At 38.9% G+C, this 21,550-nt stretch overlaps 4 protein-coding genes and 2 long non-coding RNA genes across 8 annotated transcripts in view; 2 read left to right on the top strand and 4 right to left on the bottom strand.

Annotated features, from left to right (window-relative positions):
* Positions 1–311: 311 nt before the first annotated feature.
* On the bottom strand, positions 312–1,622 carry LOC136778572 (programmed cell death protein 7-like). Its single transcript, XM_066735530.1, has 3 exons — positions 860–1,622; positions 587–794; positions 312–520 (listed from the first exon to the last, which is right to left on the bottom strand). The coding sequence occupies exons 1-3, from the start codon at positions 1,620–1,622 to the stop codon at positions 391–393; spliced, it is 1,101 nt and encodes a 366-aa protein (XP_066591627.1). The 3' UTR covers positions 312–390.
* Positions 1,623–1,625: 3 nt separating this feature from the next.
* Positions 1,626–2,560, bottom strand: LOC136778573 (tubulin-specific chaperone A-like). The gene is made up of 2 exons (XM_066735531.1): positions 2,142–2,560; positions 1,626–2,002 (listed from the first exon to the last, which is right to left on the bottom strand). Exons 1-2 carry the CDS (start codon positions 2,269–2,271, stop codon positions 1,776–1,778), a joined length of 357 nt encoding a protein of 118 aa, XP_066591628.1. The 5' UTR covers positions 2,272–2,560; the 3' UTR covers positions 1,626–1,775.
* A 247-nt stretch (positions 2,561–2,807) lies between these two features.
* On the top strand, positions 2,808–5,501 carry LOC136778571 (protein prenyltransferase alpha subunit repeat-containing protein 1-like). Its single transcript, XM_066735529.1, has 2 exons — positions 2,808–3,023; positions 3,583–5,501. Exons 1-2 carry the CDS (start codon positions 2,947–2,949, stop codon positions 4,754–4,756), a joined length of 1,251 nt encoding a protein of 416 aa, XP_066591626.1. The 5' UTR covers positions 2,808–2,946; the 3' UTR covers positions 4,757–5,501.
* Positions 5,502–5,581: 80 nt separating this feature from the next.
* LOC136778570 (uncharacterized) overlaps positions 5,582–21,550 on the top strand; it is a 34,698-nt gene continuing 18,729 nt past the window's right edge. For 2 of the 3 annotated variants that reach the window (XM_066735527.1, XM_066735526.1), the window contains exons 1-3: positions 5,582–6,214; positions 8,708–8,963; positions 11,478–11,657. In XM_066735527.1, coding sequence (XP_066591624.1) covers positions 6,139–6,214; positions 8,708–8,963; positions 11,478–11,657 — 512 coding nt within the window. In that variant the 5' untranslated portion in view covers positions 5,582–6,138. Of the gene's footprint in view, positions 8,240–8,707; positions 8,964–11,477; positions 11,658–21,550 lie in introns of all 3 variants that reach the window. The other variant, XM_066735528.1, reaches the window with a different exon arrangement.
* LOC136778574 (uncharacterized) lies at positions 11,007–12,195 on the bottom strand. The gene is made up of 3 exons (XR_010823460.1): positions 11,951–12,195; positions 11,480–11,672; positions 11,007–11,353 (listed from the first exon to the last, which is right to left on the bottom strand). It is a non-coding gene; the product is annotated as an uncharacterized lncRNA (long non-coding RNA).
* LOC136778575 (uncharacterized) lies at positions 17,019–21,198 on the bottom strand. Its single transcript, XR_010823461.1, has 3 exons — positions 18,760–21,198; positions 17,386–18,622; positions 17,019–17,285 (listed from the first exon to the last, which is right to left on the bottom strand). It is a non-coding gene; the product is annotated as an uncharacterized lncRNA (long non-coding RNA).

Raw genomic sequence — 21,550 nt, 5'->3', positions numbered from 1 at the left:
AAAAATTATTCAAGAACCGCATGTTACTTGTAAATCTGAAAACTTCTATTGAATGAATTTAAATGTAGTATAGTACGAAAATATCATAGATAACGGCGTTACGATATAAATTTCCTGCATTTTTTACCTTTATAAGTTTTACTCGGTTATATAAGAATTGAATGTTAGCACTCAAAGGCGGATTGTATACGCTTTTAAGTGTTTTACATAATTATTTACATTGAATAATAATTTTCAAGAAGGGACATAATTTCATCACAAATATATATATTTTAAGTAATCTTTTTATTAAATATAGAAAAAAAGAGATAGCAAAGTTAAGTAGCAAATTTATTTGTATGAATTATTTTTATGAACAATTACTTACAGAAAAGAATGTATGTTAAATTGTTAAGAAAAATTTAATTCTGTTTTTACGCATTTTTGCCATGCAGCAGAAGATGGTTTTTCAGGCACTATCCAACCAATTGGAATTGGTGTAGCATTACTTTCATTACTGATACTTTTGTCCCATGCATTACTGGAAAAATTGAAATAATTTTAAATATTAATTGCATTGGGTAATAAAAAACTATTTTATACCTACCGATTTGAAATAATATTATTGAGGTATGTATAATCTAGACTTGGTAGAATTAATTTCCTGCCAAATAAAACATACTCCCACTCATCAAAAGTATTCTTCTTCTGCTTTTCTATTTTTTCTTCATTATCCGTTTTAAGCATTAATTTTAAGCCCTGTTCCTCTATAGAATATTCTCTGTCTAAAGCTGACCATTGTTCGGTTAGCTTAACTGTCAAACAAAAATAATTAATTTTATATACCAAACACTTTTCTCTGGAAAAGAAACTATCTTACCAATAATATTATTGAATGCTTCGTCAGCTGCTGATGACAAATTTTCTCCTCTAGCCCTGGCAACTTCAACTTTTACATTTCTTAAGCTTTGCAGCTCCTGTAGAAGACCAAGGAACTTCTTAGCATCATTTCTTTTACCTCTAACATCAAACAAAACTAAATCAGCATCCTTTCTCAAATTTTCTTCTTGTTTTTCACGTTCAATTACTGCTTTTGCACTTCCAATCCAGTTATCAATTTCATTGTGCAATCTTGCTCTCTTCTCAGAATGATGCAATTTTTGCTGAGCCCACTTTACTCTGTTAGACCTTTCTCTTAATCTCTTTTTCTTTCTCCTTATTAGATCCTTTTTTACTTTACTTAGAAAACTATTATCCTTAAAAATTGCTAGGTTCTCAAGAATCTGGCACTTTATTTTTTTACAAAAATTTAATTTATCCTGATATTCGGTATCAGATAAATCAGTTTTATTTTTCAATTCCATTGTAATAGTCTTCATGTTCTGATTTAAGGTGTGAACTGATATTAAGGCAGCTCTAGTCATAGCAATTTTATTAGATTTATCCACACTGTTCTCTTCTTTGACTGTTTGTTCCAAATTTTCCTGTAGAAATTGTTCGATGTCTGTTTCATATTTTTGTCGCTCTTGTACAATAATATTAATGTTAAAATCTTGTGAATGAACAGACTGAGTGTAATACATATCTTGTGTACTAACAAATCCATAAACTGGAGCTTTCAAAAAGTTTTGATTATTATACATGTTTCTTGATACTAAAGAACGGCTTAAAGTACCTGTAGCTTACAACTATCAGAATCTTATAAATTAAAATATTTTAGGTCAGTGTACAAACGTATTATCAAATGCAAAAGTTTGGTTGCAGACAAAATTCAAAGTAAAGATTAATATTCTGAATTAACACATTTGTAAGATTTCGTCTTCCTTAGGCATTTGTGTTTCGGCTTCCTGTAAAACTTTTTCTGCCTCGATATATCCTTCTTCCTCCTTCAAATCTTGTTCAGTATCCAAAATTTTTTTCAATTCTTCAAAAGCTTTTATGAGTCTACGTTGACAATCAGGTACCATCATTAGGGATTCCTGTAATACTTCTTCTTGTTTTCTAATGTCATAGCCATCTTTATCTGTAAGAAAAATTGTATTACTTAAAATACAACTTTATAACAATTAAATTTCATTAGACACAATAAACTGTTTGGACGAATGTCTCTAAAATTAAACCGAACGATGTGACAAAGAATTCTCACAAGAAATAGATCTTACCCTGCTCTTTTAATTTTTGTATCCTTTCACGTTGCTGAGCTGCCTCTTTTTCATACGTTATCTTCTCTTTTGCCAGACGTTTAACTACACCAGTTTTTATTTTCAAAATTCGTAAACGAGGGTCAGACATTTTTTCTCAAATACAACCAAAAATTAACAATAGTCCTTCAGTCAAATTTACAAGGAACAAACTAGTTTTACCTTATTAGACAGGATGAATAGAGAAAGTCAATTTAACCACTGACCGTATTGACAGGTTAAGAGAATTTTAGACCAATATGCCTATAATAGACTAATGGCTATTGGTAAATTGCAACGTTGCAAGTTTGCAACACGCCTTTTTATCGTGTATATAGTGTAACGTTGTAGCCATATTGTAAAAATAATCGAATCTCTCCTCTCAGTTACAAGGCCAGTATTTTTTGCTATATATTTTTCTATATAATCTCAATTCGAAAAATTGAAATTTCAATAAAAATCATTCAATTTTGGCAATTCAGAAGATTTTAAATGAACATAAACCACACCACACATGACTTGGAAAAATATATATAATTGCTTCGAGTGTATCGAAAATTTGGCGCCATGATGTCGATATGACTGCCCTCGATCGTTTCGCAACTATCTTCACGACTTCTTTAAGCATGCCGACAAACTCTTACAGATAGTCGAACAGACTTCCGTCGTGTACAACGCTGCATCGTGCCTGCATTGGAGAAGTTTAAGGATCGGAAAAGTAAATTTCAACGAGTTACTAAACGTTGATCCTGGGAGAAATGTAAGGATTCGAATTGTCGAGAGTACAATGCAAGACGATACATTTCCGGCTGCCGAGAAAATCCTTGTGGACATAGAAAACGTGCTAAAAAAGAACTTGTCTCTGTGAGTATGTTTCTCTATTTCTCATAATATGTATACAAGGGCGGTGTCTTAAAAACCTCCAAAATACGAATTCCCCCTCTTCCTAACTTTGTAATTAATGCATGACCATTGCATTTTTCCATATAAACTCATTAAAACTGGGTTTTCTCGTGCCAGGGACGCTTTTTCAGTGAAAAGAAAGTTGCGTACGAGGTTTAGTTGCACGCGACTACATGTAAAAATTTACATGAAAGATTTAGCTTTATAATTCCCCACTTCTTGACGCCATCGCATTAAACTCGATTATCGTATACGAATTAAAGCAAAGAGTTTCCCATCAAGTTCGATTAACGCAATCATAATCACTAACGTATCCCTCACTCACACAAGCGTCAGTCACCTGCACACGAACGAACTTGTCAGATAAACGATTGTTGTTAAACGTAAAAGCCGACAACCGCCCTGTAGATGTAACCATCGTTATCTATCGATTATTATCATTGCTGCAAAGCGACTGAAAGAAACGGGTGCTCGAATATTAATTAATTGGAGATTATAAAACTAGTTATCTCAATCGTAGGAAGGGTTTCGAGATTGTTCCCGCTAAGGACAACGAGAATAAATCGCCAGTGTTCCATCATGAGGATGCCTTGGGTCTGGCATCATGGTGCGTCCGTCCACTTTACTGTTACGTTTACCGGAGGCTGATGGAGTTGAGGCAAAATCGACACAGGAGAGAGGAACCCAGTACTGTAGCGAGATGGTTGATGGGTGCTTTGTTGTTGAACCCCGACGTAACGACTTTTTGGAACATGAGATGCGAGCTCGTGAGGTGCCAAAAATTGGAGCCCATCAACGAGCTTGCATTTTCCAGGATGGTGCTGTCCAACAATCCAAAGTGTTTCGAAGCCTTCGCGTATAGACGTTGGCTATTGCCGTACATCCTAGACGCCAAAGGTACCGACTACGATCCAACGGATGCCGAATCTTTGCTCTGTGCCGAGGTTAAAATGGCCGAGGCCTGCGCCGATTGGTACGCCAATAATTACCACGCCTGGACCCATCGAAGGCTCGTGATGAATATCCGGCATTCCAGAGGTTACACCCATCCCACCTTAGACTCCGAGATTAAGGTTACGTCAGCCTGGTGCCAGAGGCACGTATCGGATCATAGTGGATTCGTCTACCGACAGTTCCTTCTGAAACAGTGCATGGCTGAATGCAGTCATGTTCCAGCTAATTTCGAGGACTACAACGAGCGTCGTGATCTGCTGGTCTCTTACATTGCGAGTGACGCCGAGGATTCCACCGATGAGTCCAGGAATCCCGTCGATCCTATTCCCTGCGCAGTACTCCCCGAAAACGAGAAGCGTGCTTGTTACAGAGCTCTCTCTTATTGGGTCGAGGAATGCAGGGCTAACGAGGATGCGATCAGGATGTATGCGGATCACGAGGCTCTTTGGTGCCATCGAAGGTTCCTTGCTTATATATTAGTGAAATATCTCGCCAACTGCAGGAAACGAGGGTCCGATCAGTCGAAAATTAGATTTTGGGACTACGACGAGGAGGAGGTACTGAACGACATGGTCGTTGATGTCACCTGCCCTCTGGAGGATGCTTTCTGTTCCCGTAGTCGAGAATTAGTCGAACTGGCGAGGAATCGTAGCGACCACGAGAAGCTGCTGGCCGACAGATTCACCAAGTACATCGGTAGCTTCGGCCTTCAGCTATTGCCACGACGTACTAGCCGTTAAACACTTTGATTAATCGTAATACCAACTATACTGTGTAATCACTCGTATTGAATTTCAACGTTAAATTCAGTGATTAGCTCGCTAGAGCAGAGCAATAAGATCACGCACATTTTGTTCCAATAGACAAGTGTACTATTTAGTCTGGTTCTATGCAAACCATCCCGTAGATATAATTTAATCCCAGTCAATGATTACATTACTTGTAAGTTTAGCTTATAAGACATCGTACTACTCTTCCGTCAATCAAAAGCCCAGTGATCCGAGTGAGCTATTAAGAAAGTTTCTTAAGAAGCGTACAAAATTTGTTGGACATTGCTCATTAAGATACTCTCCAGATTATAAATCGGAGCCGTAGAAGAACGATATGTATACTGGGGCTTCTTTATTGAAGGGCTTATCGCATGCGAGAACTGTATTTTTAAGACGCTGAACGAAAATGCGAAAAAAAAGCATTAGTTTTTTACAAGTGTGTTTTTCATGACCTTGAAAGCGTTTGTACAATTGTATGCCAACCATGCTGGCGTCTGCGACATGACCGTGTCAAGTGTCTTTGGCACGAGAAACCAAATAAAAATAACCGGTTAACTTGTTACACGCCAGTTCTGTATCTTAACGGCGGTTGAAACGTTTATCGTTAAGTCTGGCGGGTATGAGTGTGTGCATATGAGTATGTGTGTAAAAGACAGTGGAAGGGGGAGAGTGTGAGAGAGAAAGAGTACTAAAATAAACGGTTAACCTACAACAATTTAATTCTTTCTTTAAATCGAACGTGGATATTCTCGGGTGAACCTTGATTTATCCTATCAAATCCTTGTAACACTCACCATTCAAACTTACGGGATCGATAAACTACCACAGGATTCTGTTTGGTCCGGTGACAAATGCAGTGGCAAATATATTTAGTTTCTATTTTAGTTTTCATACTGCGAGGCTTATTTTGCGCGTTTCACTATTTCGAATAAGCTAATAAGCTCGGGCGAAAAATACCATTGAAGATTAATTAATACACTAGCTTTTAATTTATCGTCCGTTGTATATCAAGCAGCGTGTTAATATAGTTCTCGAGTCGATCGATCGGTGCTAGAAACTCGTGCTATGTTAAATTGAACTTTAGCTGCCCAAACTGGCCGTGCGATCGAAGTGAAACCATCTCGCATCGAGCCGCGAAACTGTTCGTGACGACATTGCTCGTATATTATTGCGAATATGCTTTCGAAGCACGTGACTATTTACTATTATTTCCATTGGTTAATCTATTCGTTTGCTCCACGCGGTAGTAGACAGCGGTCTAGTCAGAAATTTTCTGTAAGAAACATCGCTTAGAGCTTGATTGACACTAATAGCCGAAACATTATTTTTTAACTCGCGCGGAACCATCAAAAATGGTACCAGAAATCGACTACTCTGACGTCAGTGGGGGGAGCTACTTCAGACGGTCAATCTCCGCCGACGAAAGAGGTAAGTTTCAGGTTTTCTTTTTCCAACGCGTTTTCTCTTTTTTTCGCGAGTTTCCAGACTATCGGCAGAGGCCCTAGTTCTTTTTTCGTCAAGCCTGCGAAACTCGTGAAAAACGTCCGATTCGAATCGCTTACCTCCAGCTACCGCCATTTGATCGTGGCTAAACATATTTTCCTACGTATAAAACTCGGTTACGCGAGAACTGGGTTAGCTTACAGTTAATTAGTCGCATTGTACACAAGATTAAGTAAAATTATATATCGAGTTAATACCAAATCTTAAACTTATCTCACATTTCTTAAGCTGAATTAATTTTTACGCATTTTTATGAATCACTCGTTTCAAGGTTTGTCAGAAAGCTGCAGTCTAGTCTCGACATATGGTATAACGGAAGCCCGTTAAGGAGATTGCGGATTATTGACAACCGACTTACGTGGCCGATTCCTTCTAAATAAATTGTCTAACAAGCGCATTTCCTCGGAAAATGCCAACAAAGAAATGAGGTTTTACAAACACAGTAACGACAAATTTTACGAGGGTAATTTTGCAAGTATAATGCGAGTCGCTCGGAGGAGAAAAGATTGAATTAATTTCCTCGGTGTGTACAAAATTACATATTTCCACCAAATAGCAACAGTAATTTGTATCTCAGGAACTTTGACCTGGTTGCAGTCGATCTTTACCCAAGTGCTACGCTCGTTTCAATCTACGCGCAGGAAAAGCTCATTTACCGCTGTTATCGTTCGGCGATGACAAATTTCCCCTTCCTCGACATTCAAGCGTTTCTTTGTCACGGTAAAATAAATAGAACTGGTAAACACCCGTGAAACAGACGACTGCCCTTTGGTACAACGTTTCTGGATTCTTTACTTTACTACGGCCCATCTCTTTGTCTACCAAGTCACATAATTCTTTCGAAACTTCCTTCCAGTGAAGTTCTATAAAGCCTCTTATACATGGTCTGTCAGTTAAAACGCTCCAGAACAGGAAGATTATAAATATATATATATCTTAGTAACTATAAAGAGATATTTAATTTCTACAACGACATTCTCGAACCTCTAGCTATTTGCATTCAGAGAAGCCTGATTGACTTAAATTGATAAATTTAATATTTATGATAATAAATATAAACGTTTTTTTATATCTATACTTTGGAGCGATTTAATTATCAAACCTTATACTGATCATGTACAACGAAAGAATACTATATATGCAGAAAACACAAAATAAAGAAAAATTAATTTTAAATGATATTAAAATGTTAGAATACTTGCACTTCATTTATAAGACCCTGAATATGTACGATACGTGTTACAAGTAATTTAATACATTTCAGTAATAATTTAAATATCGACTTTTTGAATTCTCATGTTTACTGAAGGTACAAAATTGTTTCGTTGTACTACTTTACATTAATATTCGAAGTAGCTTTTGCATTTAAATAATAAAGAAACGTTTCAAAAAAATCATCTATAAAATACACTAAATGAAATCCGCAATGATATCTTGTGCGAATTTCATTGTACATTTGGAAGTAGGAAGTAATAAGCGTGTGACGCGGCTTTTGCAATAATAACCGTTGATGAGTGTCTAAAAATAATTATAACGTATATGAGATATGCCAGACAGGCGTCAGCTGTTGTTGATCGGTATCTATATCCACTTGGTATGTTGCTCAACAAAGGTAAGGTCGTAGGTCATTGGAAATGGACGAATTAGGCTAATTCGCTCAGTCCGATATTGATGCATTATGTCCGTTCCTTCGAATTTCGCAAAATCCTCAAGATGCGCGGCAATCTGCCAGAAACGTGGTCGTATTGTAACGCTAAACGACACCCAAAGCTTTTCAGTCGCTTGGTCGACGGTCCCGAGACAATTTCGCATAGGTGTCATTGTCCTAAACTAGCTTAACTTATGTTATAATAACTATGCATCGCATTCTACGACCTTCGTCTAATAACCGATAGTCACGATTCGCTCATTCGCTATTCCAAATGGCCCTGAGAGTCTATCAAATTAAAGGTAAGCGCTCAATTAAACCCGATGAACAGTTTTTCCCATAAACAATTAGCTGACCGTCGTAGAAGGTCGATAAGCTTAATTAAAAAAACATTGAATTGGAATTAAGCAATGGCTTTTCTCTTGAAACCTGACAGTGAATTTTTTTTAACATTTTTGAGGAGTGTTCGATGAATCCATAGCGTCGCTCGTGTAGTAAGTAGTACAATTCGTAACGCATTCACGTAATTCAGGTAGTCAAGAGGACGCAGTGTATAATGCTAAGCTGACGTAACTGAACGAGGGGCTTTAAACGAATTAAACTACCGTCATCAGCTCACGCGTTTTGCTTCCGGCTGTCTTGCACCTGTTTGTTTGCAGTTGCAGCTGCATGCTGAGGGATTCTCATTGTCCCTAATGAAAACTCCAAGTACTTCAAGATTTCATCAATTTTCCCTCGATGCTTAATCCTGATACTTCAATATTTTCCAGAGAGCGAATCAAGGACGCCGTTGAAACGATCCGGGTCCCTCAGGAGTCCCCGCAAAACGCCATACAAAGCAGTAGGATCCAATCTGTTGCAAGTTCCAATCGCGGCGAGATCCGGAACATCTCTCTCAGATGGAAACATCGACAGAATTTGTAGAACGGGTGGCAGAGGCTCTGAACTCATCGCAGCTGCACCTGCACCGGCAAGACTCGCTATTAGCTTACTACAACTCGGGACACCAATTGTTTCTATGCCAAGGTAAACTAAATAACTTATCTGTTTAATCCTATAGCATAAGTGTCTTCTCCGATTACACTCACATTTTATACCTTATATTCGAGTTAAAACTATTTGAATTTTCATACATCATTCACTGGCTACAATAATGGTACAATGGAGAGATTTTAGCATTTTCAAATTTTGAAGATTTTTCAATTATTAATTTTACGTTATTGAGCTAAATTGTTCTGAGAGATTTTGTACCAGTGTTACATAACGCGATGGTGTATAAATTGGGCTTGATCTTGACAAACGCTTAATGTTTTTTTAATTACTTATGCATATTTACTAAACAGTGGTACAGTCGCCATCAAGATGATATTAAGAGAGTTTACTTGGGTCCTACCTCGGTTTAACGATAGAAAGTATAAAATAGGATCGTTGCAGAGGTTTAACTCAAGTTTATAGATTTTTGAGTAGTGCCGTTATTGCAGCTGGTGAGCGATATATAGTCCATTAATCGGTAGAAATGAGTGGTATCCTGCGTCTGTGTAACATGAGTAATCGAGTGAGTAGAATTGAACTGATTTTAGTGAGGCGAAGACATTCATAGTTTCCACTTCCTTCCGGAACAAAATGGCCCATTGCATTCGTGATAGATTCTCGTTTCTCTGAAATTTAATTTGAAAAATGTGTATCATTAGAATTAGTTGAAACATTAAAAAAGTAATTTAAAAAATTGAAGTAATAAAAATATAAATTGCTCCATTTAAGAAAATAATTTAAATAATCAAACCTATCTCGTTACCCAATATCCATTTTTAAACCAAACAGTCTTTCCCTGAAACATTATTACGAAAGGTACACTCTTATACTTAAATGGCAAAAGACGTTTGTTTGAAGATATTTTCTGAGCAAAGACTGAGCAAACAAATGATTCTCGTTCCCTCAGAGCGTAACAATTAATTGTCTCATTGTACTGTTAAACATATACTCATTAATAATGACCACCAATCCAAATTTTCCAAATAAAATTTTATAAACATATTAATTCTATTTGATATGAGAAACGAGGATTAGTTGATTCGAGGGAAGAAGCGACGATATAAAATTGAGAGGGAAAGAGTGTCAGAGGTTGACAAATGAAATCGTGGATTTAGAAGAAAGATTGGTTTGGTTGACGATCAGCTGAGCATGAAGCGATGGCAAGTGGTAGCAGCAACATCCAGCTGGGCGATGGCTGACGTTTCCCGTTAGTGTGGGTGGATTTGCGTGCATGTGAGCCATAATATTCGGTCAATAGGTGACTGGCGTGGCGCAGACGCGCCGGAGGGGACGAGTATGCGTCCAGACGAACGTTTCATCGAGTGTCGTCCGCGGAGTCCCACGAGCTCCATTGCGGGAAGCTCAGCACCGCATTGCCGTAACTCCTAGAGAATTCCCGGAAGTCTTCCACGAAATTGCGTGACCGGAATCGAATACACCTAAGTTAACGCGCAACTTCCGCCAAGATACAAGGCGGGGCTCTTCTCAGGAACCCCTAGACTCCCACGTGCGCGCCTTCGCAAGGATCGCAAGGCCCACTTTCTACCTTCCCGTGTCAGTTTTTTATCCTGTTTCGTCCAGTGAATGTTTCTTCTGCTCGCTACTTCTTCCACCATTACTGGGAGTCTTCCATTTTGCGCACCTCTGTGAAATTGATACACCGTTATTCATCTCCCTCATTGAAACATCTCTGAGGATGTGAGCTATTGCGACAAATTGAGTTTTTCCGAGGAGAAGGCCTACCTTTTTATTCCTACATTGCATGTGTTGGACGTGAACCACAACGCGAGACAGTGGCGCCCCTCTACTGGACGGCCACTTACGAGACTACTCACCGCAGGTGCGATTCCCTTATTTATTAAAATTCACGTTCGACCATTCAACTCTGTACGTAAAGCACTTTTAGATTAAAGTGTTACAATGAACTTGTGGCTAAATTCCTGAAAAAGAAAAAAATACCGTTAAGTAACCTCTGAAAAAATGCTAAAACGGCTCTTCCTACCTTATCGACTCCCAGTGAAAGGTTCTCTGCAAATTAGAAAGAAAATAATTCAGTTACCCTGGCGAATTAGTATACAAAGTTCTGATTTGAGACGGATGATGGAATTTTAGGCGAGAAATGTCGTTTCAAGTTTTCACTTCCAAATTGAAGACGGGTCCGAGGGGTATAATTCGCATGTTGATCAAGCCGGTTTAATATAATCCAACCCATATGACGCACTCGGATAATTACATCCAGTTTTTCTCATCTTGGCCGCGCTATAGTTCATCCGTCCACTACGAATATACTCGTGACGTTGATTTACGAGACCTTACTACACGTTTTTATCAGCAACACATATAATTCTTCTTCATTACGAAAGCTTCCTGAATAGTAATGCGAGCTAAATTTACGATACAAAAAAAATCAATTGTATACAAATAAGCAGAAATGGGGTCAAATAATTTTAGCTTTAGTATTTTAAGGTTATGCTATGGAAATAAAATTGGATTTATTTTGTTTTTCAGACCTCAGGGAGAAGTCGGGACGGATACCTTCCCGAGTAGCGACAGCGATGATTCCTCCGCGTCGCAGAGTCATCGTAACGATCATGGCCAGTCCCAAGGTCAACAGGGTGGCCAGAGAGTACCGAAAGTTCACGTGTCGGGTCCACCGAGCCCACCTGAACCCGCATCCATCATCAATGGGTGAGTTTTTGAGCACTAAAATGGACAGTTTACAAATATTGCGTAATACTGTATGAGTACACGCAGCCCACGCAGATGAATAGAGGTTATCTTCGACCGAAACCCGAATACTATCTGACCTTTCTCTTCGACCGAATATTTACGTGTAACGATGAGATAAGAAAATAAACAACGTAGTAAATAACGTAATTATGAACAAGATGTTCGTGCTCAATCGAAATTAAAATTTGAATTCTCGCGTGTTTCTAAAATCAACGTGTCTGCCTGGCAATCAACAAAGAAATCCAGCTCACGATTGTTGCTTATCTCGCTGAATTGCAATGGTGGATTAGTTATATGCAGACATTTCGCTCCAGCCGATAAGGAAGTGGCTTGGCCCGAGAGACGAATAGCACTTTGCACTTTAGCCACCTTAGATCATCAAAATTTACATACGAATTTAGCATATCTCTCGCACGTGTTCGTGTGCAGAAATGGCAATGAAATATTGCCCAAGCAGAGCACCTGCCGTACCTGTATCCAAACAAAACTACTACTATCATACAGTCTTTCCCTGTCTCGTCACAACTATCGCGAACAATTATAACCTAACCTAACCTACCTCTCTCAAATTGCCTTCAGTGAATTATAATGTTATAGCACTATTGAAACTTGATTCTGTATAAGATCCATCGAACATGACTTTTCCTATCCATTTACAATCCGAAAATAGACCAAGGATTGATGCTAATTACTGACATTTGTAAGGGAATAACTGTGTTTTGCCAGATTCCGATGAAAATCTCATTATCATGAAATGATACGCCAGTCGGTCAGTAGAGAGGTGTCTTCTGCGCGAGGTGGGGGGATGAATAATTTTAAACGCACACTTAAAAACGAACGCTGGTAAACAATTAGGCGTTTTTGTACGATCGTTATCCTAGCCGGAGTGTGTCAGTCGTGCTAGGATCTCGAATGGAGACGCACAGTTTTTCTTTGCCGCGATAACCTCTTCAATGCGAGCTTCCGGTTTTATGCGATTCTTCAAGATGGCGTTACCATTCAAAACTCATGTGTCGAATTAAAAAGATTCTAGAATTCCTGATGGAAGAAACTTGAAAAATAAAGTATTTTTTGGCCTGGGCGATGCCGCATGCGCGGAAATTTTCGCGCGAAAATATTCGGAGATCCGCATGGTCGCGAAGTCGGTCGAGCTTGCAGAAAACGGTCGTCAGGCGAGGGATCAATGCCCGATTGGTGGATAGCTGTGCGGTGTTTTTCAATTGGCTGAAAAGCAGGCCTATGGCTCACTCGTATGGAGCAGCTTCTCTACGCCGGCTCTCACTTCACATCGACAATCGTCCGACTATCCTCGGGTGAGTTCGCGCTGAAGCCACTGGAAATTCATGATCAGAATATCAACTCTCCATTATTTAAACTATTCGAAATCCGTACGTATCATATCCATTGCAAAGCCCTTTTATTTCAGGTAATAATTTATTACGTGCCAAATAATATGCAAATACATTTATAAGCCTTCGATGACGCAACATCGAACTACAGATTCTTAATAGATACTTCATCCAAGTATCTTATCAGTATTTTTTTCTGATATTCGTATTTTTATGGTTTCGATAGACTCAGCTACCACTAAATATTTCTATTTATCCCCTCGACTAACCGCAATAAATTTCTGAAAAACTGTTGTTTGGCATTTTTAGGAGTTCTACGCCTGCATAAAAAATTGTTATGCCAGTTTTTGAATCCAACTTGGCATGTAAATTTCATCTTTACTGGAGTGTAAACGTTAATGGCGGAGTTCAAGAAGATTTATCATGGCCGTTATCGTTTAATTTGTAATTGGAGCAAAAGATTTCAGAGAAACTAACAGATTTCTCGTTATCGCGAGGACTGATGTTTGCTCAATTTTTTACACACGCATATACATGGAAAGATGGATAAAGTTTGCTGTGCTTCAGAAACAGCAGCTACTTTTATTGCATTCATAAATGTCGCTGCAATGTCAAACTAGAGGAAGTGGCTTTGGTAACTGGAGTAATGCTGTTTTTCACGCTCTACGAGAGAGAATTTTTCTTTCTACCAAACTTCCTCATCGTTAATTATACATGCTTCATAAATAGAACAGTGCCACGAGCTGCACGTATTCGCTAATAATATGGACGAAAATTAGTGAATTAAAGGAGCTAATTGGAAACGGGATTGTAAATTAAACAGGAATATAGAGAATTCAATGTACAACGACGACCTCTGTTCAACATTGATTATTTTTGGCGACGAGTTGAGCCAAATATTCCTCGTTGAAATTGATTGGATTTTCTCTTGGTAATCCTGCACGGTTAATTTTCGCATAGTAACGCATCGGTGTAAGATATCCGTTCCTCGAAGTATCCGCAGCTCATCGAACGACAAATATTTTTAAATGCCATTGTCTAGTGTCTCTTGGCTGGATTACTCTCAAAACAAACCAACTTCTATCGATTTGGCACTTGAATTCTCTTATCACGAGACTCTTTGTTTTCCTTATCTGCAGTCAAAAGTAACCTTTTTCTCTGGACCAAATTCAACGCCAATTAAATATATTCGACCGATAAGATATAAGCTTTCACTCACAATTCTTTACATAATACTGATTAACGTTTATTATTAGACTACTTTTTATTTTCAGTTTCTGTCATTAAAGAATTCAGCTCTGTATACCGAAAAATTGTCTTTATAATTCGCGTTTCAAAAAACACACATAAATGGCACGTCACTCATATTCCGTACATGGTATCAGAAACTTCTCTAAAATGTTAAGGAACTTGATTTGACACGTTTGGAACGTTTCAGGAAGATTCTTGACGGATTCTATAATGTGGATTGAAATAAAGCGTCATTTTTTGAGGTTAGGTCATGCTGTAAACGAAGTAGCGAGGACAGGCACAGGGAGGGTTAATTGTGTCTAGTGTGTCCGTGAAAATCCAAACAAAACCAGATCGCGCGGATTAACCTCAATATCAAAGCTTAGGGAAACCATAGAGCGTCATCTTGCGGGAGACGTCAGCGAGTTTCCGGCGAAAACACGAGCAACTTCCAAACACGAAATTGATTTGGCTACATTTCAGCTAACTTCGCTCTTACATACTTTCTCGGTGAAACTTATGTATACATATACTACACTATTAATAACACGAAGGGAACGATTGGATTTCCAGCAGTGTGATCTACGAGTCTCGATCGACCTAAAGATACTTGTGACTTGAACACAGTTTTTTCAAAAGTTTACATTGAGTTAAAAGTCATAAAACATTGGTCTAAGTAAAAAGAATTGACTAGTTTCAGATTTTGAGCAGAAACTTTTCAGTCGAATCTCACAACTGGCCACATTAATTTTCTGCAATGTTTCAATACTCTGGAAGCTGGCAACATTTTTCCAATGTGATTTTATAAAATTAGCTGCATGAAGGTATTACACGATCACGTTTGTTTATTAAGGAAATGCAAGTGGTATACTCATAGCTGCTAAATAACATCAATTTAAAAAATAATTGAAAAATTATGAGGATAAATTGAGTCTATAGAGAACGCAAATTAGTGTAAATCAATAATAAAGTTTCACATAACTCAAGAAAGATATTCTTACAAATCTTACGTCTCAATGAGCCGGTCTTAAGAGCTTGAAAAATTAATTATCTAATGGCGCGTAGCGTTGAGTCGAAGTTTTCAGACTTACGCAAAATGTTTCTTAAATTATGCAAATTAGTGATCTAAAAAGAAAGTGCAGTTATATTTTATATCATTATATCAATCTCCAATATCAGAAACAAACGAAATTCACTATAAAGTTTTTATAACAAATGATTAAACCAAATAACAATAACCAAGATTTATTCCACAGTTGATTTACAATAAAATTTGGAAAAATTATAATTTACACCTGAATGTTATAAAGGTTGGTTCTATATATTTATTGTTCTTATTAAGAGAAAGGGTAGTGTCTCGACGACAAGTAATATTTTGTAAATAAAATTTCGCACCACACACACTGTTTACTTTTACACGAGGATAAGCCACTCCAATAATTTTTTCCCCTCAAGTTATGACACGGTAAGTTACGCCCAGATGAGCACATAGAGTGCACGAAACGCACCTGCGTGATTACGTGCACGAACGAATATGCCACGAAGGAAGGAGACGTTGAACGGACCTTCTTAACCTTCTTTCGAGTTGGTGGCAATAAAACAGGATATAGCGATAAATGAGAGTAGGAATGTACCATTAATCCGACAGATAACGCGATTCCATGGAAGCCTCGAGACACAAGATTTGCGTCACGCAACATTGGCTTCCTCTGTCCGGCGTGTCCGATTAATCGGATTTTATCCAGAAAGCCAACGCTCGGCGGTACTCCGCCATATTTTCAGGACCGTATGACGTAAGATTCGTCAAAATGCGCGCGTTTCCCCTAAAACTGACGATTTATTGTTTTGGACCGATTCTAAGAACTACGTTAGTCACATCGTTTCTGCGGAAAACTGTAATATATATACTTAACCAAAATATAGACCTATTTATTTTGTCGAATATATACAAATTCGTCGAATTTCTTTTCTGCACAAGTTTCGGCGAATCGATTTCGTATAAGAAATTTCAGAAAATAACGCGTGCCAAAAGTTTAATCTTGTTTGCGATTTCTCTGAATTTATGGATTTGATAAAATTTCTATTTCGAATGTAAGTTATTACGAAAGGCTAGTTATTATGCTAACCGTTGAGAAAAATGGATGATACGGCGGGTAAATTGCTCTTGCATAATTGCATATGGCAACAATTATGTAAGAGATTCGTCAAAGTAGACTGGTTAGAAACAAAATTATATATAGGAAAATAGTAGTGTGTTTCTTTATAATTGGTGCTTTCCTTTTTTCCGTTATGTTGAAGGAGATATCCTGGTGGAAGAAGGGGAGCGGGGGGGGGGGGGGGGGGGTATTAGGAAAGCGTTATTATCAATTATTATATCTCGTGATTGACGAAATTACGGTTGAGTTTTTAGTAAGGGTATTGCACGCTATCGACTAGCAAGAAAAAAGAACTTGAAGAAAGAAACACGTGGCGGATGTAGCATTATAAAGTCGAGAGCAGCGAATGTTTTCCGTACAAGTACCCCCACCACTTGATCTCCCCCTTTCTGATCCATTTTTATTGCACACACACACATGAAATTTAGTTTACTTCAATAATACTTAAACAAATTTGTTAAATAAATCATGATTATTACAGCTATAAATAAAATAACACAAATGTTTAATTAATTTTATAAGAGCATATAATTTGCTTTTATATAAATATACCGAAATTTGGATGTTTTAAACTTCGAATAAAGAGCCTAGTATATCACAAAATTCTTTTTTTAAGTTACGTGCCGTTGGGACTTTGCGTACTTCTTGATAGGGCAGGCGAAAATGCTGACGAGGAAAGTGGAGGGGGTACCTGAAAGACAAACATTCTCTGTTCCCAACTGTACAATCGAGCTATACAGTAATAATCACTGCGATCCTTTCGGCCCCTCTCTCTAAACAGCGATCGGATTGGATTTAGAAAGTTGGTTGCAGGAAGCAAGAGTTTCAACAACTCCCAACCATTATCACTCCTGAAAACAACGGAAATAAAACTTTCAAAATTTTACAGATTTATTTCGCGTCATTCGGAGATAAATAATTTTCAATTTTAACCCAAAAGCTCAATTTTACATTGGCGACAAAAAAAATGGTCCTATGGTCGTTTTATGCTACACGGAGAATACTTCAGGTTGAACTGACGGATGGTGTCTTAGGAAATTTCCGTTAGAGCTGCTTGCTTACAATACGATTTAGCGACTGCTCCTGCTCGTGCTCGGATCTTCGATTACTGAAGTAGTTTCCCGGTGAAGCAGGGTTTTTTGTTCAAATAACCGATGACTTTGCATTGGTCCCGAGTCGCACGAGCCTCGATGGATTATCGATTACTCTGCATAGAAAACTCTTCAATAGGATCGTGGAAATTTCCTCGACAATGATAGTTCGCGCCTTGCCAACTTTTTTTACATATCAATTCGCGATTGTTTACCTAACCTCTCTAAGGTTCAAAAATCACTGAAAATTTTCGATACAAACTAGTCTACAATAATTATATAAACATCAGTAAATCCAGGCTCGTAAATTATGATAGATCACTGTATATTAATCCGAGACGGAGTTTGTTTTTATTACTTATCGCGAGATAATTTTGTGTCGAGTGTGTTTTGTTCTGGTAATAACAGTGTATCGCTCTCTGAGTGTAATAAATTGACGAGGGATCACGATAATGCGGGTTTAGAGGTTAGTCTGAAAAATGGAGATTCGAACGGTTTGGGTCCGTGACACGAGGCTCGCATAAATTTCCACGTAACCACTCGAGCTACTATTATAGGGTTAGGTATAAATAGGATTCGAGCGACAGGTTCACTTCCAGACACGAAGACGAGTATTGGGACTGGCTGTGTTCTCAGGTTGCTACACAATCACTCTAGGTTATTCCCCGCTGTTACAAAACCTACTATTCCACGGTCAGGAAGTTCCCTAAAAACCGCTATTTGTTCGTTGACGAATACTGATCGATCACTAGAGTAATGGTTACCAAATATGGTCGGCGAAAAACACCAGCATTTTTTCAATTTAGGTTAGAACAGTAGCCAGGAATAATAACGGAACCGTGATGATTTACGCGGGAGAGTTATGTGTGAAATGCAACGTTGAGCTTGGTGGCCAAAAATTCCCGTACAGTGGAGGCAAGATTGGACAACTGCCAATTCCGAAGAAGGGAGCATTGCGGCACCGGAAAAGACGCACCCCGTGTTTGCAAAGATTCCTCGGAGCTGCTGAACCAACTATTAATAAACCTCCGACGTCTCTTCATAGAAACCACCATCAATGTTTCTGCATTCGAACAAGTATTTCTGTATACCTTTTCCTATAAAAGCAGGCAGAAACAAAAGAGAGAGAGGGTATAGACAAAACACATTTGGTCGGTCAAAACTGTAATAACTATGTAGGTACGAACTAAAGAGGTTATGGATTCACAAATAAATTGTTTGTTTTCGTCTTTACCTTTCCAAATAGATCGATGTAATGAAGTTGATCATATTTTTCGCTTTAATCAGGAGAGGACTGACAGAGGGTTGATAAATTGTGCGTAAGTTAGAGGGTCAGGTGAGGTTAGGAATTAAGAAATGAAGGGGTTTTGAGGGAGAGAAAAGCAGGAACGAGTTTCCGGTGGCGTGCGGTGCAGCAGCGTGTGGAGAGGCAGCGACACACAGTGAAACAGGTGCATGTAGGGAAGGAAAGGCGAGTGGCCTTTTGGTTGTTAGATTGAAGGGGGTATAGAAGTTATCGAGCGGCGGCGTTGGTGGCGCGATAGTGGTGGGGTGGCACTAGTGGCAACTGGCAAGCAGCAGCGCTCAGCGACACGAAAGAGGAAAGGAACGCCTCGTGTGTGCTGAGCTGCCTCGGCTCGGCTGTCTCTGCCGTTGCTTTACCTTACCTCTCTCTCTCTCTCTCTCTCTCTCTCTCTCTCTCTTTCTCCCTTTCTCACTCTCTCTCTGTCTCTGCTGCTAAGCCAGACTGAGCCAGACTGGCCCCAGTTGCTTCTTACCAGTTGCCAGTGTCGGATTGAGGCACGGCTTGCTCGGATCTGTTGTGCCGCTACGGCAAAGCAGCATTTCGCGAGTCAAAATAATTTCCCTGCAACTCCACCATCTCCCCCCATAGTGTTAAAAACAAGAAAACAGTGTTTTCCGTTCTAACAAAGATCTTTAAACTGTAGAGACTTTTTTAACGCTACGTGTCCTTGAATAGTCGCACTGGAAAACGTGACTGGAATTTTGCAACAAAAAAAACGCCGAATCTTCGCCGTCGGCCTTTTTCTTGCTGAAACGGATTCGATTGGAAGAGGTTTACGACTGCTGACTGTTAGGATTTCGACTCGAAGCAGTTCAGGAGGAGCGAAAGTAAAAGGGGAAATTGTTGAGCGAGACAGTTGGAAAGATTTCTACGATTCGTCACTATAGGAGGCTCTGCAATTTACATCTGCGAGGATTGAGAATCGGCTTGCAACTGCCACGCAACATAGCGGTCAATAGCCGAAGGCCAACGAACTGCGGAATGTGCAAACCTGAAGAACCAGAGTATTGTTAATTTTTCTATAATTTTGATTCATTCACGAAGCAGCACTGTCGTTCGTTTCTGCGAAGACCAAACCGAGAGAGCTTGGAGTCTGGTCCAGTTTGAACGTAGATTAAAATTATCTCGCTCGAATGCCAAATTGTTATTCAGCCCGTATCTCCTTGCGGAATCGAGTCGCGCAGTCAGCTTGGAAGTTTTTACCAGCGACTCTTACCTAGCTCAAATAACTGGTTTGTACTAGAAAGTGCAAGACCAAAATTACTTCAAGCCAGTTTCTTTTACCCATGTACATACTATGTAGCTCATATCGGAAAATCCTCCAATGAAAAGGATTCACGTGAGAAGGATTGAATTTGCAACGTACTTAGAAGGATTTCTGAAATTTCAACCAAATCAAGAAGGACATTGTGAAACCGTTCAGTGAGACAATTTGGTTTTTATTTATATAAAATGAAAACTAGCGTTTCCTGGTAAAAATTGGATCTTCGATAGATTCTGATGAGTTTTTGAAATTAAAATTGGATCAAGAAGGAAATTATTGAAAGTTCGGAGTGAGAGTCGAGCCACAATGGACCGTGGTGTGTTTTTGGAGCTTGGGCAGAATCCAGAAGAAGAATATTGGAACCGCTGAGAGGAAGAATCTGTTTTTTATTCGTAAACGAAGAAAACCGGTGGTTCCCGGCAACGTTGCTGGCTGACCCGCGGATAAGGAAGGTTAGGTTCGGGGCCTCTCGAGATGTTGGTATACGGTAACGTCACAGTTGTTCCCCCCACCACCAACTCTAGTTGGATCGCCAGAAGCAACGCGCACTCTGCCAAGTGGAAACAGATCTTCGGAAACGATTAACGCAACGCGTTCTCCAGCAAGCTTCATCATCTTTAATAAACATTCTGTACTGTTATTATAAATCTTTGTTCTTAGAATCGATGTAGTGGAGTAGAATTACTCCTTTGGAGGAGGAAACTTAAATTTTCGCCATAACACATTGGCGTGAGACAACCGATAGTGTCGTTTCAACTTCTCTACACCCTTGGAAGTCTGCGTTAGCCTTGGCAACTGTTGAGGGTTATAAAAGTCTTTGATTTGAAGAACGGAAAACCCCTGAAGAGAAGAACACTGAAAAAATGCATGGATTCTAGAATCTATTGATTTAATCGAACGAGAGATATAAGAAAATTTTTGTAACTTCTATATATATATATACAACTGTTAAATTAGAAATGTACAGTCGGATCAGAAGTGCCTTGATTGACGTGCCATTCGAATAAGACAAAATCCTGAGGGGCCTTATCGCAGATGCAGGAGGTTCGATACAACGTCGATCCGTGGATCGGTGAAAATTTGGGTGACTTTCGAGTGTAAGAGAAGGGTGTATGGGTGAAGTGACCAGCTCTCCCGGAGAACCAATCATGCTTTGCTTCGTGCAGGGCTTCCACGGTCGCGAAGACTCCAAATTACGCAGATCTAAAAGGTAACTTTATGACGTAACTGGTCCACTTGCAAACTCTAACCCTATTGGCTGATACTTCCAGTCCCCTAAGGATATAAAGAAATGAATCCTAAAATTGAAAATCTGTGGTTCCTGGATACTTTTGGATTTGAAATATCTTAAGAGCAAAATATGATAGGATAAAATCCAAAAGGTTACAGAACATTGCCGTTTTCAAACATTTAGGATTAAATTTCTCAAAATCCTTGGTAAAAAATTTCGGGCAA

This window comes from Prorops nasuta, unplaced genomic scaffold, assembly GCF_024137725.1.
Source record: "Prorops nasuta isolate Cenicafe-Biocafe unplaced genomic scaffold, Cenicafe_Pnas_1.2 PNAS00014, whole genome shotgun sequence".
Classification (NCBI taxonomy): Eukaryota; Metazoa; Arthropoda; class Insecta; order Hymenoptera; family Bethylidae; genus Prorops; species Prorops nasuta.
Note: the sequence above shows the minus strand (reverse complement) of the source record. Positions and strands in the feature narration are given on the sequence as shown.

What these genes read in the sequence shown, in the direction of transcription:
- LOC136778573 (XM_066735531.1), bottom strand. Translation starts at nt 2,271, where the DNA reads ATGTCTGACCCTCGTTTACGAATTTTGAAAATAAAAACTGGTGTAGTT. An exon ending in ACAAAAATTAAAAGAGCAGG is followed by an intron (nt 2,003 to 2,141) that starts GTAAGATCTATT and finishes TTTTTCTTACAG; the next exon opens with ATAAAGATGGCTATGACATT.
- LOC136778572 (XM_066735530.1), bottom strand. Translation starts at nt 1,622, where the DNA reads ATGTATAATAATCAAAACTTTTTGAAAGCTCCAGTTTATGGATTTGTT. An exon ending in AGCATTCAATAATATTATTG is followed by an intron (nt 795 to 859) that starts GTAAGATAGTTT and finishes TTTGTTTGACAG; the next exon opens with TTAAGCTAACCGAACAATGG. An exon ending in AATAATATTATTTCAAATCG is followed by an intron (nt 521 to 586) that starts GTAGGTATAAAA and finishes CAATTTTTCCAG; the next exon opens with TAATGCATGGGACAAAAGTA.
- LOC136778571 (XM_066735529.1), top strand. Translation starts at nt 2,947, where the DNA reads ATGCAAGACGATACATTTCCGGCTGCCGAGAAAATCCTTGTGGACATA. An exon ending in CTAAAAAAGAACTTGTCTCT is followed by an intron (nt 3,024 to 3,582) that starts GTGAGTATGTTT and finishes TCTCAATCGTAG; the next exon opens with GAAGGGTTTCGAGATTGTTC.